Source organism: Curcuma longa, chromosome 3 (genome assembly GCF_044706935.1).
Source record: "Curcuma longa cultivar G26 ecotype Majalengka, Jawa Barat chromosome 3, ITB_CL_G26_1.1, whole genome shotgun sequence".
Lineage (NCBI taxonomy): Eukaryota > Viridiplantae > Streptophyta > Magnoliopsida > Zingiberales > Zingiberaceae > Curcuma > Curcuma longa.
In genome coordinates, this window is record NC_133863.1 from 21,069,593 (window position 1) to 21,093,809 (window position 24,217).

At 36.9% G+C, this 24,217-nt stretch overlaps 1 protein-coding gene across 1 annotated transcript; it reads right to left on the bottom strand.

Moving 5' to 3' along the window:
* Window positions 1–300: 300 nt before the first annotated feature.
* On the bottom strand, window positions 301–8,161 carry LOC141823867 (uncharacterized). The gene is made up of 5 exons (XM_074711076.1): window positions 6,683–8,161; window positions 5,910–5,966; window positions 5,710–5,829; window positions 5,556–5,581; window positions 301–652 (listed from the first exon to the last, which is right to left on the bottom strand). The coding sequence occupies exons 1-5, from the start codon at window positions 8,159–8,161 to the stop codon at window positions 301–303; spliced, it is 2,034 nt and encodes a 677-aa protein (XP_074567177.1).
* Between the last annotated feature and the right edge of the window lie 16,056 nt (window positions 8,162–24,217).

Genomic DNA, 24,217 nt, shown 5'->3' on the forward strand with positions numbered 1-24,217 from the left:
TAAAAACAGAGAACCAATTAACAACGAAATTACAACCATAAAATACAAAATCATCACCCTAACATTAACAGCCTAAAATCAACATGGCAAACCCTAGAACACAAAATCAGAATCCTAAAATTAACAGCATAAAATCAACAACATGCAAAAACCCTAAAACACGTAATCAAATCCCTAAAACACGAAATCAACAGTTAATTTATACCTTTGATTGTTGCTGTAGGAGGAGGAAATAGGACTGAGGAGAATGGACACGGTATTAGAGAGGAGCTTGCAACGGACGGCCGGAGGAGGACGAACTCAGGGCAAATGGCGAGTGGCGAGCATGGACTCAGGGCGAACGGCGAGTGGCGAGCACGGACTGACCGGCGCGAGCACGAGCACGGACGGAGGGGGAGCTGCGACGGTGGAGAGGAAGGAGAAGCCGAGCTCGATCAGGAACAGAGAAGGCGGGGGAAATGGAGAGGTCGGGCGGAGAGGGCGGCTGGAGAGGGCGGCTAGAGCGGGCTGCCGGAGAGGGCGGGCGAAGAGGAGCGGAGAGGGTGTGGAGAGGAACGGAGAGGGAGGGAATCTCGCGGGCGAGCGCGGTCGATCGTCGTCGGGGAAGAACTCGGTAATAGCAACGGGAGGGGAAAATAGCGGCTGGGAAAACCTAAACGAGCGGGCAACACTCGGTAGAAGCGGGAGGGGAAAACAACGGGCTGGGAAAACCTAAATGAGCGGGCGACGGGCTGGGAAAATCAGGGTTGGGAAAAATCAATTAATTTTTTTTAATTGTTTTCTTTTAACAGCGTATATCTACGCACGCTGTTAATGATATTTTTTAACCCCTTTTAACAACATATAATTTTTGCACGCTGCGAAAAATAATATTCGTAACGCACTGTTATTTGTGCGCTGTTAATTGTAAAAATATAACATATTATCCGCAGCGCACATATTAGGTGCGCCATAAAAATCATTATTAACAACACACTATAACAAATTTGTTGTAGTGCCACCTCCACCTCCCATCACTCCTGGAGCAGAGAATGATTAGACTTGAGAAGTTAGTTCATAGTCTACATTGATCTATGATCAGTCAGTTCGAGAGTTAGAAGGAGAGGAATAAAACTAGAAACACTGAGCTGATGGACATGTTCAGACCTTGGAGCATAGGTCATCCTCAGTCACATCCTCAGTAGACCTAATTTTTATTCTATTTTGACTTGTACTGACTTTGTTGAATATTCATTTTACTAGTATTACAGTTTTTAATTTCAGTACTTTAGTTATACTCGCTTTAATTATGCATGTGCTTTAGTATTATAGTTTTTTCAAATCTATTATTATTTAATTTTTCAAAATTGTTTTAAAAGGTTTATTTTAATTTCTTTTGAAAAACTTAGTTTCAAAATTTAATTTCAACAGTAAAAAGAAATATTTTAGCTTTGGTCTAGATTTCTTCCCTAGAGATTATGAACCTATAGATCTAGGTTAAACATCTTATAAAACACATTAGATAACTTGATTGTGTATTGTGAAATCTAGAATGGTGTAAAATGCATAAAGTTCTAGCCTAAGTTCTAGATGCTTAAATCTGTGCATCGAACTAAAACTTGTACTATAAACATAAATTATGGATCAAGTTAAATATTCCTACTTAGCATAAACTAATTAGGAATGATATACTTAAACTTGACTAACTAGGTAAATATACTATTCTTTGATAGTTAGCTAAATCCTAAGTTGGACATATGCTCAAAGAGAAGATTTTTTTGTCTAAATTTTTTTTACCTATATTTTTTTATACTTATTTTTGATTATGTCAAAGAGGGAGATATATATAAGTTCAACTTTAAAATCAAAATATTTTCTTAAAAATTAAAGATCAAAATGATTTTCTTAAAATTGAAGTATCAATTTTTTTAAAAAAATTAAAAAGGACTTGAATGGTTTTGTATCAAGTTGATCAAAACTAAATCATATCAAATTCAGGGGGAGAGAATAAAATTTCAAAAGTTGATTTTACCCAAATACAAATTCAGAGGAAGTCCTTAAAATAGGGGGAGTATTATTGTTATATGTTACTTTAACATATTTAATTACATGCATAAATCAGTTGTTTTCTTTCAATATTAATATTTTTTCTTAACTTAGAACTTGGATTGTCATAATCAAAAAGGGAGAGATTGTTGGTGCAGGAAACACCAGATGATCAAATCTTAGTTTTGATAATGACAACAGGTTCAAGTTAAATGTGTGGTGTTTACTAATGAGTTGATCTAAGTGTGCAGATAGTATAGGAAAGTCCTAGTTAGGCACAAGCAAGTCCTAGTGGATACTAGACAGTAAAAGTCCTGGCTAGAGGCTAGGCAGACCTAACTTAGAGGGTTAGGTGAAAAATCCTGGTCTGAAGGACTAGATAGGAAGACTTGATGGATCAAGTGCACCAGATGGAAGTCTAGGTAGGTTAGGAGGATCAGATGTCTAGCAGTAGAAATCTAGGTAGGCCAGGTGGATCAGATATCTAGCAGTGAAAGTCTAGGCAGGTCAGGTAGACCAGATGTTTAGCAAGAAATCCTGAAGGCCAAGGATCGAGGTTAAACAGTAATCCAACAAGTCTGGAGGATTTGGTTGACAAACAGGTAAATTTTCCCAAGTGGAGTGGGTGAAGGTGCGTTCTCGATAAGGGAATAATAGACGTCGATTTGACTTAGGATTTCATTGAAAATCCGAAGTCAATACCAAAACAGTTGTTAAACTGTTAACTTTCCTATTAGTTTTTGATTTTGTGCTAACTTATAATACAGGAAAGGAGGGGTTGAAACTTTGTGTTCCGGATGTCCTTATCTAGATCCAGATGATCAGACTCTAAACGCCCGAATAGGATTTCAAGCGACTGGACGTCAACGGAACAGAACCAGCGAAGTAGTGAGGTGACATAGTCTCAGTGGTCAGGACACCTCATCTTTCAGGTGCCCAAATTGGTTCCTGGTGCTCTGGATCTGGATAAGGAGTTGTACAATCAAAGTTCATCCAGAACCTCCACGTCAGTATAGAGACGCTCGAAAACGGATACAGGCGTCTAGATATGCTGAGTCAGCAACATCGATGGTGGATCGGTGGACAACATGAAGGCGTCTGGAAAGACTTCCAGGCTCTCAAAAAGCCTAATAAAAGAATTCCTCGAGAGAGACCCCTTGGAGCATCATTCTACAGATAAGTGATGACCGTCTGCACGTGAAACATCAACCAGGAATATCATTGTAACGCCGAAGAACTGCACAAGAAATCTTCGATAATTTTTTTTGTACTTAATTTTATAAGGATGATATCGTTGTTATTGATCCTACTTTTTGTAATCGTAAATTTTCTTTCATAAGAAGGGGAGTTATATAGTTAATTGTTCGTCAGAAACAGTTTGATCATGGACCTTGAAATAACAATCTATGATTGTGAATCAAATAAATATTAATATGCTCTTTTTTTATGTTCTTCATTATTCTATCACATTTTTACATTATTTTGGTCGTAAAAATTTATAAGTATTTTATAAAATTTAAAAACGCTATGAAAGTGTTATTCGTTTCTTCTAGTGTTCTCAACGATCTTATAATTCAGAGTCAATTGTTATAGCGAAATTTAAAAATACTCAAATATCTTGCTAGAGAACGAGGGGATACAAATCAAAGACCTCCGACCAACTAACCATAAAAAAAGATGGTGAAGATCGATGGGGATGTTAATCTGGTTGTGGGATTCGATCTTGGTGGTCAAGAGGAATTTCGAAGGTCAACCTTAAAGTTAATCTATTCTTAAAGTTGATCTATCTTCCTTGGTGTAGATTGACTGCGTGGCCTCAAACAAAAAAGAACAAGGAGGAGGACTTACAAGCTGAGGCTGGTCACCAAATTCCTAGGGAAGTGAAAGGCCAAAGGTTAGAGAAGGAGGACGGCGCCAAATGAACTGACGCTCAGCCTCTACATGCCCTAATAAAGCCTCAAACTTTCGCCTACCATCGTCCAATTCAGAGCAGGAAAGGGCGAACTACTCAGCTGAGCCATTGCATGTGGCAAGCTTAATCGACACGATCTCCCCGATCACATCGGCGTGATCTGCAGGATCCAATCACCATGATCTCCATGATTAAATCAGCCGTTGACAGGACATGCACATATTGGCATTAAATAGGCGGTGGGACAATCAAGTGCGTGCTTGATAAGCAATCTACAGAGTATTAGCTGCATTAATGGGTTTTCGTTGCCCGATAGATAGGTGTCCCCTCGATAGTATTTTTTGCAAGATCCCAAGGAGAAGTAAGGTGGCTCTGCGATAACATGATAGTCACGTAACACAATAGTCTCAGTCAATCAGATTCCGATCTTCTTCCACTAAATTTAAAGGGTAAACTTATGATATGATAGAGATAGAAAGCATCATGTGGCGTAGACAAATCAACAATGAAGCTAAACTAGAAGTTAAGTCCAATCAAATTTTGATCAAGTCAAATTGAGCGAGTTAAGTCCAATCAAATTTTGATTCAAATTGAGCTCAAGTCAGATTAAATCGAGTTTGAATTAGATCCAACTAAGCTCAGGTCAAGTCAGCCCCTACTAGAAGACCAATCAAGTCTATCCAAGTTGCATCTAAATTTGATCCATCCTAATTGGGAACTTTGATTTGACACAATGATTATTAAAACGCTGACCACCAAGGAATGTCTCTCAATAGAGAGGAAATAATAGATATGCCTTTTAGGAATTAAGGTCATCCTTTCACCCTTTATTTCAAGGTAACCGATCATAGCATCTTGACAAGCAATTCCAAGATTCTCTATTCTACTTATTGTTCATTTTTTCCGATGTTTGACTTGAACTTGAACGTCGACAGATGAGCTTTATCAAGGTTTATCTTGACCCCTTTTAACATCTTCCTTAAATCTTTTCAAATCTCTGTATGAAGATCTCTATGGTACTCGGCATTCCAAAGACCAACCTGATTGAAGCCCTACTGAATTGAAGTTTGAACTGGAGAAAGTCGTTCAACCTGCCGATTGAAAGTATTTTACTATGATTATTTTGCTGACTCATCACATCAATCTCAAATAGATCAGAACCCATGACTGTCACACTACCTAGAGGGTACGGATAACACCCAGCGATGTAATAATCACATACTGAACATCCGCCCTGGTACACAAATATGGCTATCGACTCTAACAGGGAAGATGGGAGTTGGTTGCACCCAATCTGTTTTATAATTACATTGTTTATTTGCATAAAAAACAGTGTTATCAAGACCATTGAAGAATTAATGATCATAAAGCAATCCCTTTAATGATATCTCAAACAAGAAATACAATGATATATACACTTAACAAGAATACAGCATCAAAATTAACCTATATAAAAATGTAATCCTTTCCTTTCAGGCATTGCTTTAGTAATCAAATGTGTCTAGATGAGAAAAAGAAGAATGCCTTTGTACCTATTCCACGAGAATAACTGTATTGGAGTAATTGCTTCTTTAGCAAACTAGCTGTAGCCATAGGCAAACCAATCGGTATGGATTACCGATCTGCCAGGGAAGCTGCTTCACCCTATAATATTACAAAGAGATACACTTGAATACAAATGACAGCATAAAGGCAAGAGCTACAGGAAAAAGTGTTGTCTAAAGGAGTTTAAAATGACCGAGATTCAAATAAAATATTTCTTAGATGTCAACCTGCAGTGTCATATAAAGTCCACCTTTCCTCAAAAGATTGATGCCAATCTTCTCAGTTTCAGGTGCACCTATGGTATCAAGAACAACATCAAATTGTCTTTTAATTGCAATCTCTAAGTCCTGCAAATGCATCATGGCATGATATATTGGACAGGAACATAGTGATGGTAAACGCAAATGAATATAAAGAATACCCTTACCTCAGCTGTATAATCAATGGCCTGTTCAGCACCAACTGGAAACACTTGGTCAATACTCTGGCTTCCACAATCACTAGCTCAACTCTTTGTCTAACAAGAGGATAAAATGGAAAAATAGTAAGATAATGTAAACAAACTGTGGATTCCTATTGACAAGGCATATCATCTGAGTAGCATTTGGCAAAAGTTTCTTTTATCTCGAAAGCAAATTGTGCAGAAAACACATGCCATGCCTCAAGTTCAATTAGAAGAGAACCAGGGTAGAAAGAAATTCTGAAGCAATCATAACTGGATTGAAATGAAATGGACCCTTTATACTGTCATGCTTCTTTGCCAAACTATTATCCTCACATTTCTGATACATTGCCAGCTCTTGGCATGCATTAAAATAAATAAACCTATATGAGCACAAATTGTTAAAAAGAACAAACAACAAAAGTTTTAAAATTAAACTAATACTGCAAAACAGGTCAAGTAAAGAAAATTGTCATTCTACTAATGTAAATAGTAATCCTTTTAACATGCCAAATGGATATAGCTCCTCATAAATTGGCATTTGCTTCTGAAAAGCTCAAAATAATGAAACAGGGACGGATCCAGAAATTAGAGTTAGGGGGGGGGCTTGACTTAATATAATGAATTATATATTATTATCTATATATATATATATATATATATATATAATAATATAAAAGTCATTTACACTATACCATTCAACAAAGTTGTGCCCTACGAGATTTTGAAACATAAAATTCATCTATAATAGAATCTACATCTATATCCTTAGTTAAATCTCGTTCAATATAAAGTGTCAAGCAATCTTCAAGAAAATCATCCTCCATTTTATTGCGAAGTGACGTCTTCACATGCTTCATTGCTGAAAAGGCTCGCTCAGTAGTGGCGGTAGAAACAGGTAACGTCAACACAAGATGAATCAATCTGGTCAACATAACATAAACCTTTGATCGCCCACTCTCAGTCAATTGCTGACACAACTCAACAAGTGTAGAAACCTTCAAATTCTTCATCACGTCAAGTTTATAATGAACCAATTCATACTCCAAAGTAACAATGTCTTGCTCTGTGAAATCTTCAGGATAAAATTTTATTGCAAGCTTGCAAATATCATCACTGTTAAATGAGTCAAATAAATTTTTCGGATCTAAAGTTGTACTAAGAGAAAGAAGTTCCACTGATGACTCATTGAACCGAGTATTTAACTCAGTCAAGATGAAATCTATTGCTGCATTAAAAACATCAAAGTGGTAATGATGCTCAACTGTAATTTGCTGACGGCAACGACCGATCTTATATGGACAATTAAGGTCGGGCACATCAATTTCATTTCTTGAACAAAAAACTTTCACTTCATTAAGAAATTCTTCCCACCCACATTCTCTAAGATCTTGGAGGATAGTTTTGGTAGTAGAGACAAATGTAATAGCAGTCAAAATATCTTGAGATTTTCTTTGAAGAATCTGACAAAGAGTATCTGTTGTTCTCAGAATTTTATGCATTAAGTGCAAAATGAACACAAATTCAAAGCTTGCCATATTTCTGTAAATCCCACGAACTTCAGCCTTAGCTCTTCCATTTGGAGAATGGTCACTAAGAACTTCAAAAACTTTACAAGTTGCAGCGTACTTACCTATCAAGCTTTTTACTGAGTCATAGTGAGAACTCCAACGAGTAGTTCCTGCTCGTTGCAAATTACCAATCTGATTGGCCCCACTTCCAGAATCACATTCTCCAATTGCCAACATATACTCAATTTCATTTCTTTGTGCAGCATGTAACTCAGCAATGCGCTTAGTAGAAGAAGTGACAATATTGATAATATTATCCAAATGAGAAAAGAATTCCCAAATAACATTGACATCCTTAGCTGCAGAAACCAATGTTAATTGTAATCGATGAGCAAAACAGTGGACATAATATGCATAAGGACAATCATTGAGAAATAATGCCTGAAGTCCATTCCATGCACCCCGCATATTACTAGCACCATCATATCCTTGACCTCTAATTTTTTTCACCTGGAGATTATGATGAACAAGAACATTCGATATTTCATTTTTCAAATTCAATGAAGTAGTATCACTAACACTTTTGATGGCAAAAAATCTTTCTGTCAAAATTCCATGATTATTCACAAACCTCAGGATAATAGCCATTTGCTCTCGTTTAGATATATCTCGTGCTTCATCAACAAGAATACAAAAGTATTTATCTCCAACTTCTTCACGAACCATCTTTCATACTCTATTGGCCATAATATGTAAAATCTCTTTCTGAATTTCTGGAGCTGTATATTGGGCATTTTTTGGAGCATTCTCAAGTACAACTTCATCAATTTTTGTATTCATTTTTGCAAAAGCCTTTATCAATTCAAGAAAATTTCCACGATTAGATGAAGATAGAGACTCATCATTACCTCTAAAGGCACAAGCTTGAAGTGCTAGCCAGCGAACAGTTACAATTGAGGTCCTCAAACGCAAACGATTTTTCTCCTTTTCCTCTTGAGATTGGGCATGCATCACATTATCAATATGTTGTGAGGGCTTCATCAAATTTTCAGCCCTTCTCTCGCACATAGTATGAGGCGAAGAGGCTGCAGAACCAATATGTGCAAGAAATGCACATGTTTTTCCTTGATTTATCCTTTTTCAATTGTCAAATCCTTCATTGACCAATGCCGAAATATTAGACGAATTAACTTCATTCAAAAAAAGAAAACAGTAAAAGCAATATGCCTTATTCACTGAAGGTGAATACTCCAACCAATGAAATTTCTGGAACCATTTTTTCTGAAATCGACGATTTTGACTTCCAAATTTTGTAGCTGGATACTCCAACATATCTGGTTGATAAGGCCCCATCTTTAGATATGAACGTCTTATCTCATCTCGTACATTAACATGATATTCACATATCTATTTTCTTTTTCCTGGATCTCGTTCAATACAAGTAGAAGATGAGTGATGGTCGTTACTAGGAGAGGAAATAGTAGGAATTTGGACGGTTGAAATTGGAAGACTTTCATTAGATTGATGTTGCATTGTCGGAACGATAGAAATTGAAGTGTTTTCACTGGTTTGATGATCTCTCTTCTTAAAGAAAGAGGATATCTTTCCTTTCTTTGTAGCAGATTGATGTTCCATTTTGAAATAGTTCAAGTAATATCCCTAAATAAGTAATAAAACAACAGTCATATAAATGAATAAGTAATAGTTAATCAATGGCTTCAAATATATAAATAGTGCTCAAAGTATAATGAATTATAATGTTAAACAAACAACGAGTGAAAAAGATAAAGGCATAAAACTGTTTAACAATGAGGGAAAAAGATAAAAGCATAAAAGGTTAAAGTCCAAAGTAAGAAAATGTTGACTGCAAACTAAGATCACAATTCACACAAGATGTTCACAGGTTAAGTCTTGAGTGTGAACAATAATTTTTATTTGAGGAAAGTTCAAGTGGAGAATAAGATAGTAATAATTTCAATTTAGTTCTCGTCAGCCTCGGCAGCATCTTCTTTCAACAATACAGTAAAAAAAAATTATAAGCAAAGGCCAGGAGCCACGACCGCAACTCCTGCGGTCGCAAGAATTGTGGTCGCGAGAGCCGGGGCAGTGTAGCCGGTCGGCGGCTGCGACAGTGGCCGCGAGACTCGATCGTGCCGGCAGATGCGGCAGTGCCGCGGGAGGCGATCTCAGCAAGTTGCGAACGACAGAAAAGAGAAGAAAAGAGATTAAGGGTTACCTGAGATTCGCTTGTCCGGTAGACGGTAGTCCCTGTCCTTGGAGTCGGAGAGATATGCGAAATCACAAAATCAGAAGAGAGAAAAATGCAAAAAAAAAAAAAAGAATATGTTAATGAACTAGAAAAAAGGGGAACTAGAGAATAGGGTTTATCTGTCAATACACTTGAACATGTCTTCCATATTAAAAGTTGGCTTTTGGATCCTTTATTAAAATACGTTGCATTCGTGAGAGTTGGGCTGGGCTGGGCTATAGCCCAGTACAGCCCTCATTATAGAAAAAAGCGAAGATCCGTCTCTTTGGTGGCTGATTTCTCTGTGGCAGACTCCTTGGTGGCTGATTTTCCTATGGCCAACTCTTGGTAGCTGATTTCCCTATGGTTGACTCTTTGGTTGCTTATGTCCCTGTGACCGACTCCTTAGTGGTTGATTTCCTTCAATCGACTACTTCTGTCAACTCTTTCTACCGACTCCTTTAGTCGACTTCTTCATTCAACTTCTTCTGCCGACTCCTTCAATTGACTCCTTTCTATCATCTCCTTATTTCAGAAGTTATTGTCACATCATCTTTAAAAGTCAATCTTCCATGATTTGTTAGGGATTTGACTTACCCTCATTTTCAGATTGGAATATTTTAGAGCCCTCTGTGGGAAATTGAATTGAGACGTAGAGATGAGTGATATCCATGTTGATGACGGAAGAATCACTTCCATTGATAGGGATCAAACTATGCCTATGAGTGTACCAAAAAATATAGAACAAATTGTAGCTACTACTGTCCATGAGATATTACAATGACAACAAGTTCTCATCCCTCTCCTATGGGAATGCTAGGAATATTATCCTCTCGGATGGAACAGTCTCATGAATCTATTGTACCATCTCCTTAGGCTCCAAGAAATCAGGGATATATTATGAGAAGATCAATTCAGCAAATTACTCTTCTTTCTCAAGCTATTTTAGATGAAGAGTTACCAAGTAGATATCGGTAGTTTCAAATAGAGAGAATACATAGGAATAACAGACCCAGAAGAGCATTTGGGGCGATTTGAAAATGCTTCTGTTTTACATTAGTACTCTGATGGTGTGAAATATAGAGTCTTTTTATCCACTTTAGCAAGATCTGTTTAATGCTAGTTTAGCTACTACCTTCTAACTTCATTAATTTTTTTGAAGAGTTCAGTACTATATTTTTACAACATTTTGCTAGTAGTGAGCGACATAAGAAAAACAACATTAAGCCTCTTTGTGATAAAATAAAAGAGTCAGGAAACGCTATGGATTATATCAAATGCTTTAATTACATAGCATTGGAGGTGCCTTCCGCAACATCTGATGTATTAATTAACACTTTTTCACAGGGATTATTAGAAGGTGATTTCTTCATATCATTAATAGAAAAGCCACCGGCTAGCTTTGAAGCTCTTTTGGACAAAGCCGAGAAGTATGTGCATGTAGAAGAAGCTCAACGAGCTAGGAAGAATGGAATGAATTCAGTTGAAGGATCTAAGCTGCAGCCTGAAAGTAGAGCTCAGCGCTATCTCCCCGCAATCTAGTTTCCCACTCATTCTTCAACTAGGCTCCTCCAAAATTTGCTCCATGAAAGATTTGAGGGGATAAATCAGAGAAGGGATGTACAGGCGGTAGCTTGAAATCAGAGAACTGCTCCGATACCTCTTGTTGCACTAGCATTTCCTACAACAACACCTCCTGCGTTAGCACCTCCTAAGCAGTGGTCTCCATAGAAGAATAGATCATTTTGCACTTACCATCAATTTTATGTACATGCTACAAAATCATATTTCGATCTTCGAGGAGAAATCAATAAAGCCATACATCATCAACAACAAGCTTGATCCCCTCCCCGTCATCCACATCGGGTTCAGTCCCCTCCTTGACAATGTGTTTTTCCTTAGCAACAATCTCCACCAAGGTAATGTCAGAGAACACCTCAAAGAGTCCGTCAGGATGAAAGGAGGAGAGAGGGTTCTCAATAGTAATATGATCCTCAAGAGTTTGAATCTGATGAAAGAAATCAAATACCCCAAGGCAATTTCCTTCAGAGAGGTATGATAAACATAATTGTAGGAGGAATAATTGATGGGGATTCAAATCGTACTCGCAAAGCTCATGGTTGACGATTAGAAAGTTATAGTGTAAAAACTGGATGAAAATCCATGAAGGGGCCGATGATAAGTTTTGACCCATAAGATTTTGAAGGTGTATCAATGCCTCACTCAGATGTATAAGTAATTCAAACTACTATAGCTAATTATGACATAACTCGAGTATTTGTGGATACAGGGAGTTCAATCAATGTTCTTTTTAAGAGAACTTTTGATCAAATGCAAATAGACCTAATAGAATTATATGCTATGTCTACTTTCTTGTTTGAATTTACATGGCATGAAGTTCAACCTTTGGGACAAATTATGCTACCTATCTCCTTGGGGAATGAACCTTTACGAAGAACCAGATCAACTATTTTTATAATGGTAAATGCTACTTCTGCTTATAATGTTATATTGGGAAGACCTGCAATCAATGCTTTTTAGGCGGTGGTGTTTACACACCATTAAAAAATGAAATTCCCTTCGGATCCTCAGTAAGTGAGGTACAAGGCAATCAGATTTCTGCTCTCAATTGTTATGTGGAGATGATCCGAGTGAATCGCAGACAAAGCACCAAGATAGTCAACATAAACATCCACGACGAAGTGAAGAGGTTGAGGTCCTAGAGGAGATTATGTGTCAAAGCCATTCAAAGAAGAATAAAAAGTATATCCATCATACTAGGATAACCTGATAAAACTACCAAGGTTGTAGACGACCTTCCCAAAGACTTAAAAGATAGTTAATCTTTTGTTTAATAAAAAATAAAGATATGTTTGCCTGGTCAGCACTAGAAGTTCAGAGGTGTTTTGCCACATATAATGGAGCACACACTTAACATACTACCGGGTGTTCAACCGATTAGACAAAAGAAAAGATACTTTGGGATGGAGAAGGACAAGATTATCATAACAGAGATCCTCAAATTACTGAAAGTAGGTCACATCCAGGAAGTTCAGTTTCCAACCTGGCTTGCTAATGTTGTACTCGTACAAAAATCTAGGGGTAAATGGAGAGTATGTGTAGATTTTTGAGACCTCAACAAAGCATGCCTTAAAGATTGTTATCCTCTGCCACCAATAGATTAATTAGTAGACTCAACTCTGGGGCATGAATTCATTTGTATGTTGGATGCATACCAAGGATATCATTAGATACCTTTGGCACAACAAGACTAGGCCTTAGATGGAACTTTTTATTATTTGGTCATGCCTTTTGGCCTTAAGAATGCAGGTGCTACTTACCAAAGATTGATGGATAAAGATAAAGTATTTCTATGAAGAAGATGACATATTAGTGAAATCAATCTCTGTTGAAAAAAGACACTTTACGAATATTGAAGTCAAAACAAATACATTTTTGGAGAAGAGTAGATGACATATTAGTGAAGTCAATCTCTGAATAAATTTTTGAATCTTTGGTAAAAGACATTGAACAAACTTTTGACACTTTACGAATGTATAATTTGAAGCTTAATCCAAATAAATACATTTTTAGAGTCAAAAGTGGTAGGTTTTTGGGTTATATTATCACAGAAAAAGGAATAGAAGCTAACCCTGCAAAAGTACAGACTTTACAAAATATGAAATCCCCTCAAAATATTCGGGAAGTCCAAAGGTTAACAGGGAGGATTATTACATTATCCTGTTTCATATCCAGATCAGTTGGCCGGAGTCTCCCTTTCTTCAAAATACTCAAGAAGTCGGGAAAATTCATCTAGAATGAAAAATCTAAAGAAGCCTTTATAAACCTCAAGAGGTATCTTTCAAATTTATGAACTCTTGCAAAGCCTATTTAGGTGAACAATTATGGTTGTATTTGGCTGCTTTTGAGGGAGCTATTAGCTCTGTCGTCGTCAAACAAGAAAAAGGTATTCAAAAACTCATCTACTTCATTAGTCATTTATTAAAAGATGCAGAGAGTAGAGACAATATGTTAGAAAAACTTATGTATACCTTATTATTAACCGCTCAATGATTAAGGCTATATTTTTATCTCATCCCATCATAGTACTCACTAACAGTGCTTTGGGAAGGATTCTCTCTAATCCTAAGTTTTGGATGATTAATTAAATGGACTACAAAACTTAGTAAATATGATATACAATATGAGTCTCATACTGCCATAAAGGCTTAGGCTTTGATTGATTTCTTGGTGGAAGTTCCAGAAGAAATAAAGGGGGAAATGGAAAATTTTTATAGATGGATCATCTTGACAACCCTAGATTTGCTAGATATGTCACGAGTAGGGTTGCAAATTAGAATTTATAGATTTTATCGAAAACCCATAATAAATTCAAATAAATGAAGTATAGGGGCCTCGAGTCGTGTTTTTCCAAGGACTAGTAGAAAATTGCTTGAATTGAGCTTTCGTGTCGTATTTTTGGGTTTTCGAATAAAAATGGGGTTTTGGGTTTTTAAGTGAAATGTAAACGAAAATGAGCAAATAAATCAAAAATGCAAGTCTAGTCTAAAAATGAAGCCTAAAGCAAACTAACTCTAGCGCAAGCTAAGTGAACTCAACAATTTGATAACAAGAGTGAATAATCAAATTTTTGATAATGCAAAACAATGCAACAAAACAATTCCAAGTTATTGAAACCAACCATCTAAATCCTAGAATGCAATGAAACCATTTAAACTAGTAAGAACTAGATTCAATTTAATTCAAAGTATCATCCTAAGCTAATTAGTATCCAAACAAGCTAAAACTAATCTAAACCTAGGAAATTAACATTCCATGCAAAATAAAACACAATCACTAGCTAACATTCACCGAATTAGGGTGGCAAGAACAAGGATATCAAAATGATGATAAAATGGCACGGGGCAAACTTTTTCTTTGGCACGGAACAGTTACTTAGCTTGAAATAGCTTAGCTTGAAACAACAAGGAATGCCAGCAAATTCATAAACATCACAAAGCAAACGAGCATTGTCCTACAAACATGATGAAAGTGAATTCAAGAATCTTTGGACAAAAATTAACAAGGTTTGAAATCGAAATTCAGAAAGAAACAAATCAGAAACTCAGAAATGCAGAAAACAGAAAAAACTCATCCAATCTTCCCTTTTCTTCGATTGTTTTCCTCATCTCGGTGTCAAACAAGAAACGAATTGGAGACCCTCCTCATCGAAAATCCCTTCAGAAGCATCGAATGCCCCTTCGGACTTGTTTGCTCGCGTCCACAGCTCGGAAAATCAGAGAAACCCTCTCTGAAATCAGAACAATGGCGCAAACAGATTGTGAAGCTGCAAAAACTGGAATTCCTCGTCTCTTCCTTGCTCTGATTGGCTTTCGAAGACGCTGTGAAGGTGCTCCACAATCCTCGGAGAACCCCTCGTCGCCTTGTGGGAGCTGATGACGATCGCCGAACACAAGAACACCGTGAAACAGGGGAAATCAGCGCCGGAGAAACCCTCGCCGGTTGCCGCCTCCAGCCGCCGGTTGTACCCAAACGAACCGGTTCTATACTCCTCAAGGATCCAGGAACGCGAATCAAAGGGAAGAAATGGAAGGGGCTCGCCGGTTGGTACGTCGCGGAGCAGGGGAGCGCTTGTCGGGGGACGATGAACAGTGCGGGCGGCCACTGTTCATCAGGTAAGGTTTTAGATTTTATACTCTGATTAATTCATTAATCTGGGCCGTTGATTTTGAATCCAACGGCCAGAACTTGATCTGAGGCTTTAGGGCTTCTTAGGGTTTCCAAAAAATTCAGGGATTTTGATCGGGCTCGATCTAGAGTCATGTCCTCCATGTTGGCTTGATCAATTTGACAATTTTGACTCGATTTGACCGCGGTTGAGCTCGAGTTGGGTCCGATTTAGCCCTAAAATCAATTAAAATCCAATTAATGCCAAAAAATCACCATTAAATCACAAAAATTATATCAAGCCTCAAATTATGCAATATAGGACAATTATGATCAAATCGATTCATTAAATAATTATTTTCATGTAAAAGCCCAAAATAAATCGATTAAAAATTAATAAAACCCTAATTCATCAAATTCCCCCACACTTACCCTTGAGCGTCCCGCTCAAGTCAACAAAATAAACTAGGATTGTACCCCCCTAGATCATCCTCAATCATGATTAGAAACAATTAAAAGAAAATTATCTAAGCTTGTAAAGTCTCAAAAGCTTAAATCCATGGATTAGACTTGTATTTGGTTAACCGCATAGTAAGTTTCACCCTTCATGACTAATTGAGAAAAATGCATCACACTGAATCTCACGAGGTTGTTTTCAATAGATAAATCAGTGGCTCTCACCCTAATTCTAATTCATGATCAAAAAGGAGATGGAGCTCACTCAAGCACTTAGGTTTCATGCATTTCCATAGGCTTGCTTGTTTTCTACTCTCCACTACCATTCATGATTTGGAATCCACATATACTAGGCTTATTGAAAATGTAAAGGAATCATGAACTGAAACAAATGAAATAGGAATTTAGAAATAAAAATTCAAGAGAAAAGAAATTCAAGAAAATAAAGTGAGTGAAAGTGGTAGACATGGGTATAGTTAAATGCTAATCAATGAACCCTTGCCCTTTTCTGATTTCTTTCTCTTGTATTCCATTTGTTTAAGTGTGTTTTTCAGATCCATGAAGCAATTCTGATCAAAACTCTTGAGGTTCCATTCCTTGATACAAACTCCTCTTCTTCTTCTTCTTTTTTTTTCTTTTCATCACCCAAATGTGCCATTTTGCATTTTCCTTCGAATCAAGCTCAATCCTTTCACATTTAGATTTCACAAGAGATAAGAAATAGCATCCAATCATCAGACATCAAAATTCAGTTCACATGAATCCGCAAATTCAATGTATCATTGGCGCGTTTAAATCTGAAAATTACTGAAATTGAATCTGAAATTTGGCTTGTTCTCTCTTGTTTCTTGCTCTTTTGCTTCCATTCTTTTTGCATCATGAAGCTTGATTGATAATGCTAATATCCATGCAAAATTTTCGTGAAATCCAGATTCGGATTAGTAGCAGCAAAATTAGAGAACATGGCTGAAAATCAAAGCTGAAAAACTGATTTTTTTCTCAAAATGAAATCTTGCTTTTCTCTCTTGTTTCTTGCTCTTTTGCCTCCATTCTTTTTGCATCATGAAGCTTGATTGATAAGGCTAATAGCCATGCAAATTTCTGTGAAATCCAGATTCGGATCAGTCCCATAAAAAATTGTCAAAGTGGCTGAAAAATGCAAATTGCTGAAAAACTGATTTTTCTCAAAATGAAATCTTGCTTTTCTCTTTTGTTTCTTGCTCTTTTGCTTCCATTCTTTTTGCATCAATGAAGCTTGATTGATGAGGCTAATAGCCATGCAAATTTGTGTGAAATCCAGATTCGGATCAGTGAAGTAAAAATTGCTCAAAAGTCAGCTGAAAAACTACAAACTGTTTTTCTTTTTTTTTTCTGTTTTTTTGTTTTGATTTTTCTTTTCTGTTGCAGCAGCATCTTGAACTTGAAATCTGAATTTGTTGTTTAGGAAGCAACTGAAATGGAGTAGGTTCCCATGTGGTTCATCAACCGATCAAATTCTTGAAACTACTTGAAAAAAATACAAAGTTCTCACTTTTTCTTTTCTTTTTTTTTTTTTTTTTTTTTTTTTTTTTTTTTTTTTCTTTTTTTTTTTTCTGATCTTGATTTCGAATCTGAGTTTGTATCCATGAGTAGTATTGCATTCCAATCCCACTTCTTCAATTGCTTTGCAATTGATTTGTTGAAGGAAATCCAAGCATTCAATTCACAACTTCCACTCCTCATCATTTTTTTTTTTTTCTTTTCTTTTTTCTTTTTCTTCTTTGTTCTTTTTGATTTTCAAACTGACCCTTTGAATCTGAATTCTTTTGCTTTCTAGGCTCAATACATTCCCAACAATGCAACTCAGTAATTTCCCATTAAAACCGATCCACATGAGGCTTTAAAAATCAAAGTTGATACTTTACCCATTGTTTTGGCACATCCACTTTTGAATCCACCATTTTATCCTTGCTTTTCAATTGGTTTACAATCCGGCCATTCATTTCCAAATCCGGCCACCAAACTTCTTGTTTTTCAACTTCATCACTCTCTTCAATAGAAAACCCTCCATTACTCATTCAACTCCATTACATTGCAACATGACTCAATGCACTCTGATATCAACTCATTTCCATCTCAATTCAGCAATTCAAAAGCAAAGAAACCAATGAGAGGTTAAAAACAACTCATGTGAACCTTTGTTCACAAGGGATGTTGGCACTTGATCTCTAATTTTCTTGCAAGAAATTCTCAACATCATATATATCATCACAAAAATCATCATAACATCATAACAATGAAGATCTCTCAAGTGCTCTATTTGAAATTCTTTTTTCACATTGCTTTTAATCAAAATTGGCACAAAACCTCCAACTTTTGGCACACTTCTCACTTTTTTTCTCAAAAAAAAATTTTTTTTTTCTTCAAAAATTTCAAACCTCCTCCCCCACACTTAAATCTTTGACCGTCTCGGGCAAAGGCACATTAATAACATTCAAAATACCCATGTCCAAGAGAGCATGAAAATTGAATCGAAAATGGGGAAGAAAAATTTCAAAGAGAAAATGGCTAAACATGGATAAAGCATAAAGGTGGATGGTTTATGGGGGGAAAATTTTTAAACCTAAATAAATGTGGACCCATCATAGATATTGTAGCCTTGAAAGAAAACAAGCAAGTTCTAGTGTGGCAATCACCTAAGTGCATCACACAAAATGGCTAACCTCACTAGGTATAAAAATCGCATTTTCTCAAGTTCATCAATCTAGGTTCCATTACTAAGGGTCATGCAAGCATTCAAAAGTGTTCATCCATGGATTTAATTCCTAGAATAATCAATCAAATTTAATTCTCTTTCAAGAGCTTCTAACATGATATAAAGAAATCCTAGGGGGTACACTTTCAAGGTTCTTATTCCCTACCCTAAACCATGCATGCAATGGCAAAATCCAAAATGCTCATGAAAATGAATTTTATTACTGATTTAAACTGAAAATGCAAAATAAAAACAACATATGGTATTAACAATGAAAAATGAAAGTGAAAGTTGGAACAAACTCCCCTGAAATCCTGGCGGTTGTAGAAGATTCAGTAATAAAATCCACGCCGGTAATGGAATGGATCGGGGAGAGGTAAGCATCTTCATAATATGGCCATGAATGTGCTGAGTTGCTTTCTTAAAATTTTTCACCTCCTTGAATGGTGTCTCAGGTGGTCGAAGGTGATTCAGATGGAGCATCCACTTGGGAAGCTCGATTGTTGCTTGAATTGTTGTTGCCTTTTTCAGCATTAATGGAGACTCTATCAACCGTGGAAGTGCACAATCTGATTTTTCAAATAAATCTGCAAGGCCAAAAATAGAACCAATCTTCCACACGCATGTGGAGTAAGAAAGAGCAGAAATAGTAATATCAAACTGTTTAGGGCATGCATAAAGAAATGAATCACATCCAACAAAATCAAAAATTGGTACCTCTATGACATTTTCTGAATGATGGGCATGAATAATATCCATGGATGAATAGGAGGTACCTGAAGCATGGCAAATACTGGAGTGATCACAAATAAGCCCTAATTCCTGATTATGTGGCTCCACAACTTCATCCTCCTCAGATGAGGTTTCCTGCTCTAACTCAAGGGAATGTATACTAACTGGAAGTGATTCTTGGGGTATTGCCTCCATGCAATCCCCTACACTTAAATATGTATCCTCAAAATCCTCTGATACCTCAATCACTAATGGTGGTCCCTGGGGCTCAGTGCAATCCCCTACACCCATTTGAACATCTTCAACTGCTATTGCATCAGAAATAGGCTCTATATCATCTTCCTCAGTAACCAATGCATCCTCCAAACTAAACTCAACCCGTGACAGTGTAAAATCCATTTCGGGGCTGATTTGTGTGGGAGAAGGAGTTGCTGAAATTTCTTCATGAAATTCTGATTCTTGAGTGCTTGATCTTTGAGCTTGTATTTGGTTCATGCTATTTACAAGTTGTTCAAGTTGCCTCTCAAGATTTTGCAAGGTTGTAGCAGTCCTTTGTTGAGATTGCATCATCTCCTCTAGCCTTTGTTGTTGTTGAATAAACTCAATAGAATTTTCATATTCATCTTGGTTTGAGTATGAGTTTTGCTGATCTTGAAAATAGATGGGCTGCTGAATTTGATTACAAATCTGACCGCTTTGAGAAAATGATGATTGACATTGATTTTGGGCTTGAAAAGAAGCATTTTGATGCTGAAAATTCCCTTGAAAATTCCATGAATGTTGCTGAAAATTATTTCCTTGAAAATTTTGATTTTGGGGCTGCTGAAAATTGCTTGAAAATTGTTGAAAATTCTGATTTTGGAAGCTTTGAATGGGCTCCTCAAAATTTTGAAATGGTTGCTGAAATTGTTGTTGAAATTGAGGCTGTGAATACTGAAATTGGGGCTGAAAATTGTTGTAATTTTGTTGAAACTGCCCACTCTGAAAATTCTGGTTCTGAGGTTGAAATTGTTGATCCACATGTGGAAAACCTTGATATGGCTCCTGCAAATAAAAATTTTGTTGTTCAGATTGTTGATAAGATGGTTGTTGATAAAAAGAATTTCCATACATTTTAGAAACCAACAATGATCCAAGTAACAATAAAAGAAATTATTCATAAGCTCAAATCAAACAATTCCTACTAGTTATTCCCCGGCAACGGCGCCAAAATTTGACAACCCTAGACTAGGTGTCACGAGTAGGGTTGCAAATTAGAATTTATAGATTTTATCGAAAACCCACGATAAATACAAATAAATGAAGTATAGGGGCCTCGAGTCGTGTTTTTCCAAGGACTAGTAGAAAATTGTTTAAATTGAGCTTATCGTGTGTCGTCTTTTTGGGGTTTTCAATAAAAATGGGGGTTTTGGGGTTTTTGAAATGAAATGTAAATGCAAAAATCAAGCAAATAAATGAAAAATGCAAGTAACTAATCTAAAAAGCTAAATGAAAACAATTTGATAACAAGAGTGAAAATCAATTTTTGATAATGCAAAACAATGCAACAAAACAATTCCAAATTATTGAAACCAAATCTAAATCCTAGAATGCAATGAAACCATTTAAACTAGTAAGAACTAATTCAAAAGCAAAGTGAAATTAATCCTAAACTAAAGTATGGCAACAAGCTAAAACTAATCTAAACCTAGGCATTAACAGTCCATGCAAAATAAAACAAACAAGTTTAACATGGCACCTAAAGGGTGGCAAGAACAAGGATATCTAAAATGGCAGGGGCAGAAAAACTCAAATTGGCACGGAACAGTCAAATTTCAGAAAACAGACTTGTTTCATCAAACAAAACAAGATAATCAAATTAAACTAAACTAATTAATCCAATTCAAAACTAAGGTTGAATAACTACAAACTGAAACAATTAACTAAGAGTTTGAATTAACAAAAGAATTCAGAAAAAAAGAAAAATGGAAATTCAGAAATCAGAAAAACAGAAACTAAATCAAATGCAAAACAAAACAGTAAAACATCCGATTCTTCCCTTTTCTTCGTGTTTTCTCATCTTGGTGTCAAACAAGAAACGAATTGGAGACCCTCCTCATCGAAAATCCCTTCAGAAGCATCGAATGCCCCTTCGGACTTGTCTGCTCGCGTCCACAGCTCGGAAAATCAGAGAAACCCTCGCTGAAATCAGAACAATGGCGCGAACAAGATTGTGAAGCTGCAAACTGGAATTCCTCGTCTCTTCGGGCTCGATGATTGGTTCGAAGACGCTGTGAAGGTGCTCCACAATCCTCAGAGAACCCCTCGTCGCCTTGTGGGAGCTGATGACGTCGCCGAACACAAGAACACCGTGAAACAGGGGAAATCAGCGCCGGAGAAACCCTCGCCGGTTGCTCGCCTCCAGCCGCCGGTTGTCACCCAAACGAACCGGTTCTATACTCTTCAAGGATCCAGAAACGCGAATCAAAGGAAAGAAATGGAAGGGAGCTCGCCGTTGGTACGCTCCTCAGCAGAGGAGACGCTGTCGCGGGACGAATGAACAGTGGCGGGCGGCCACTGTTCATCAGGTAAGGTTTTAGATTTTATACCGCTGATTAATCAACAATCTGGGCCGTCCATTTTTGAATCCAACGGCCAGAACTTGATCTGAGGCTTTAGGGCTTCTTAGGGTTTCCAAAAAATTCAGGGATTTTGATCGGGCTCGATCTAAGTCATGTCCTCCATGTTGGCTTGATCAATTTGACAAATTTGACTCGATTTGACCGCGGTTGAGCTCGAGTTGGGTCCGATTCGAGCCCTAAAATCAATTAAAATCAAATTAATGCCAAAAAATTCACCATTAAATCACAAAAATTATATCAAGCCTCAAATTATGCAATATAGGACAAATATGATCAAATCGATTCATTAAATAATTTATTTTCATGTAAAAGCCCAAAATAAATCGATTAAAAATTAATAAAACCCTAGCTCATCAACCCTTGTAACCCAACAATCCCCCCTCAAACAAAAGACCACAAGCCCCCCTCAAACGGAAGGCTTCTGTTTGATGCCCGAATCCTCGACCCACCAGGACTTTCTATCCCTCGGTCCATCCGACCTACTAGGACTTCCTGCCCCTCAATCCACTCGACCTACTAGGACTTCCTGCCTAGCCGCAACTAGGACTTTCTGCCTAGTTTCTGGTCCTCTTGATTCAGACATGGGAGCACCCACTTCTTTTATTTAAGGTTCAACCCACATGGTTAGATCTGGATCATGGCTCTTCCGGCGCTTAGTCCGGTGAAGAGCGGCCTCTCTCTGATACCAATTGTTAGTACCGATGGAATCAAAATATCTCTACAATGACATGATATTGTCTACTTTGGGCCTAAGCCCTCATGACTTTGTTCTTGGACTCTCCCCAAAAGGTCTCATGCCAATGGAGATATCTTTCATCCTTTTAAACCCATGATCTTTTCCATGTGTTTAGATGTGTGACTATGTTTGCACCCTTGCAACCTAACATCATCAACCAAGCAAGTTAACCGTGCTAGTATTATATTGATCTCTCCTCAAGGGGATGAAATTTCCCTAGTCGTTCAACTCAACTTTAAAGCTTCTAATAATGACGCAGAATATGAAGCCTTATTAGCAAGTCTATAGATAGCTAAACATGTTGGTGCTCTCAAGATAATTATTCATTCAAATTCACAGTTGGCAACACAACAAATGGAATGCAAGTATGAAGTGAAAAATAGGTGACTTCATAAATATATCACAATGTATGAGAAGATAAAGACCGAGTTCTAAGAGGTCATACTATAGAAAGTACCTCTAGTAGAAAATAAAAAGATTGATGAACTCGCTCGAATAGCGAGTACTTTATCTACTTGGAAGATTGAAGACTCCATTGTTCATGTAGAGTTGATAGCACAAGTGGATCAACCACAAACGACAAATGATTGGTGTACTCAAATTATTATTTATTTGAAGGAGGGAAAATTTCCTAAAGATTCAGAACAAAGGCGGTTGCTATAAAAGAAAATCTCAAGTTTTACTTTAATTGGTGACAACCTTTATAAATGATCTTTTTCTCAACCCTTACTTAAATGTTTGCCTCCATAGGAAGTCGAATATGTGATGCGGGAAATACATGAAGATATTTGTGGTAATCATATTGGAGAATAGAAGAATATACTAGCTGGGTATTTTTGGCCAACTGTACGAGAAGATTCAGAGTGTTTTACAACTGTATGCTTGAGTTGCCAGATATCAATATGTTTTTAGATGTTCAAGTGACTACTTGAAAATATGGTCCGCTTCTTACCCCTTTGATCAATGGGGCATGGATATAGTGAGATCATTTTCCATCGGGCTAAATTAGAAGAAGTTTTTATTGGTAACAATAGATTATTTTCTAAATGGGTAGAAGGCTGAGGTTCTCTCTACAATTACAGACGAAGCTATATGGAAGTTTTTCTGGAAGAATATCATATGCAGGTATGACATTCCTCAAAAATAATTTAGAATAATGGAAGACAATTTCAAGGAAAGAAGATTCGAGAATTATGTCAAGAATTAAAAATACAACAATCTTTTACCACTATGACTTATCCTTAAAGTAATAGACAAACTGAGGTTGTGAACCATGAACTAGTACATGGTTTGAAAGTCAGGCTAGACAAAAATGAAGTAATTGGGTAGAAGAACAACCTAGCAATCTATGGTCTTACCGGATAACTCCTTGAGAAAGTACCGGGATGACTCATTTTCATTTAATATGGAGGAAAAGCAGTCATGCCTATAGAAATTGGAATGGAAGCTGTTGCACATAAGTACATATGTTGAAGATAATTCAGAAAAACGATTGCTCGAGTTGGATCTTCTGGTAGAAACCCAAGAGAAAACTGGCATCTGACTCCTATCATACAAGAAACGAATA

Coding starts and splice junctions, on each gene's coding strand:
- LOC141823867 (XM_074711076.1), bottom strand. CDS start 8,161: ATGGTTCGTGAAGAAGTTGGAGATAAATACTTTTGTATTCTTGTTGAT. Junction 5,830..5,909: donor CCATTGATTATACAGCTGAG/GTAAGGGTATTC, acceptor ATGCATTTGCAG/GACTTAGAGATTGCAATTAA. Junction 5,582..5,709: donor GACTTTATATGACACTGCAG/GTTGACATCTAA, acceptor GTAATATTATAG/GGTGAAGCAGCTTCCCTGGC.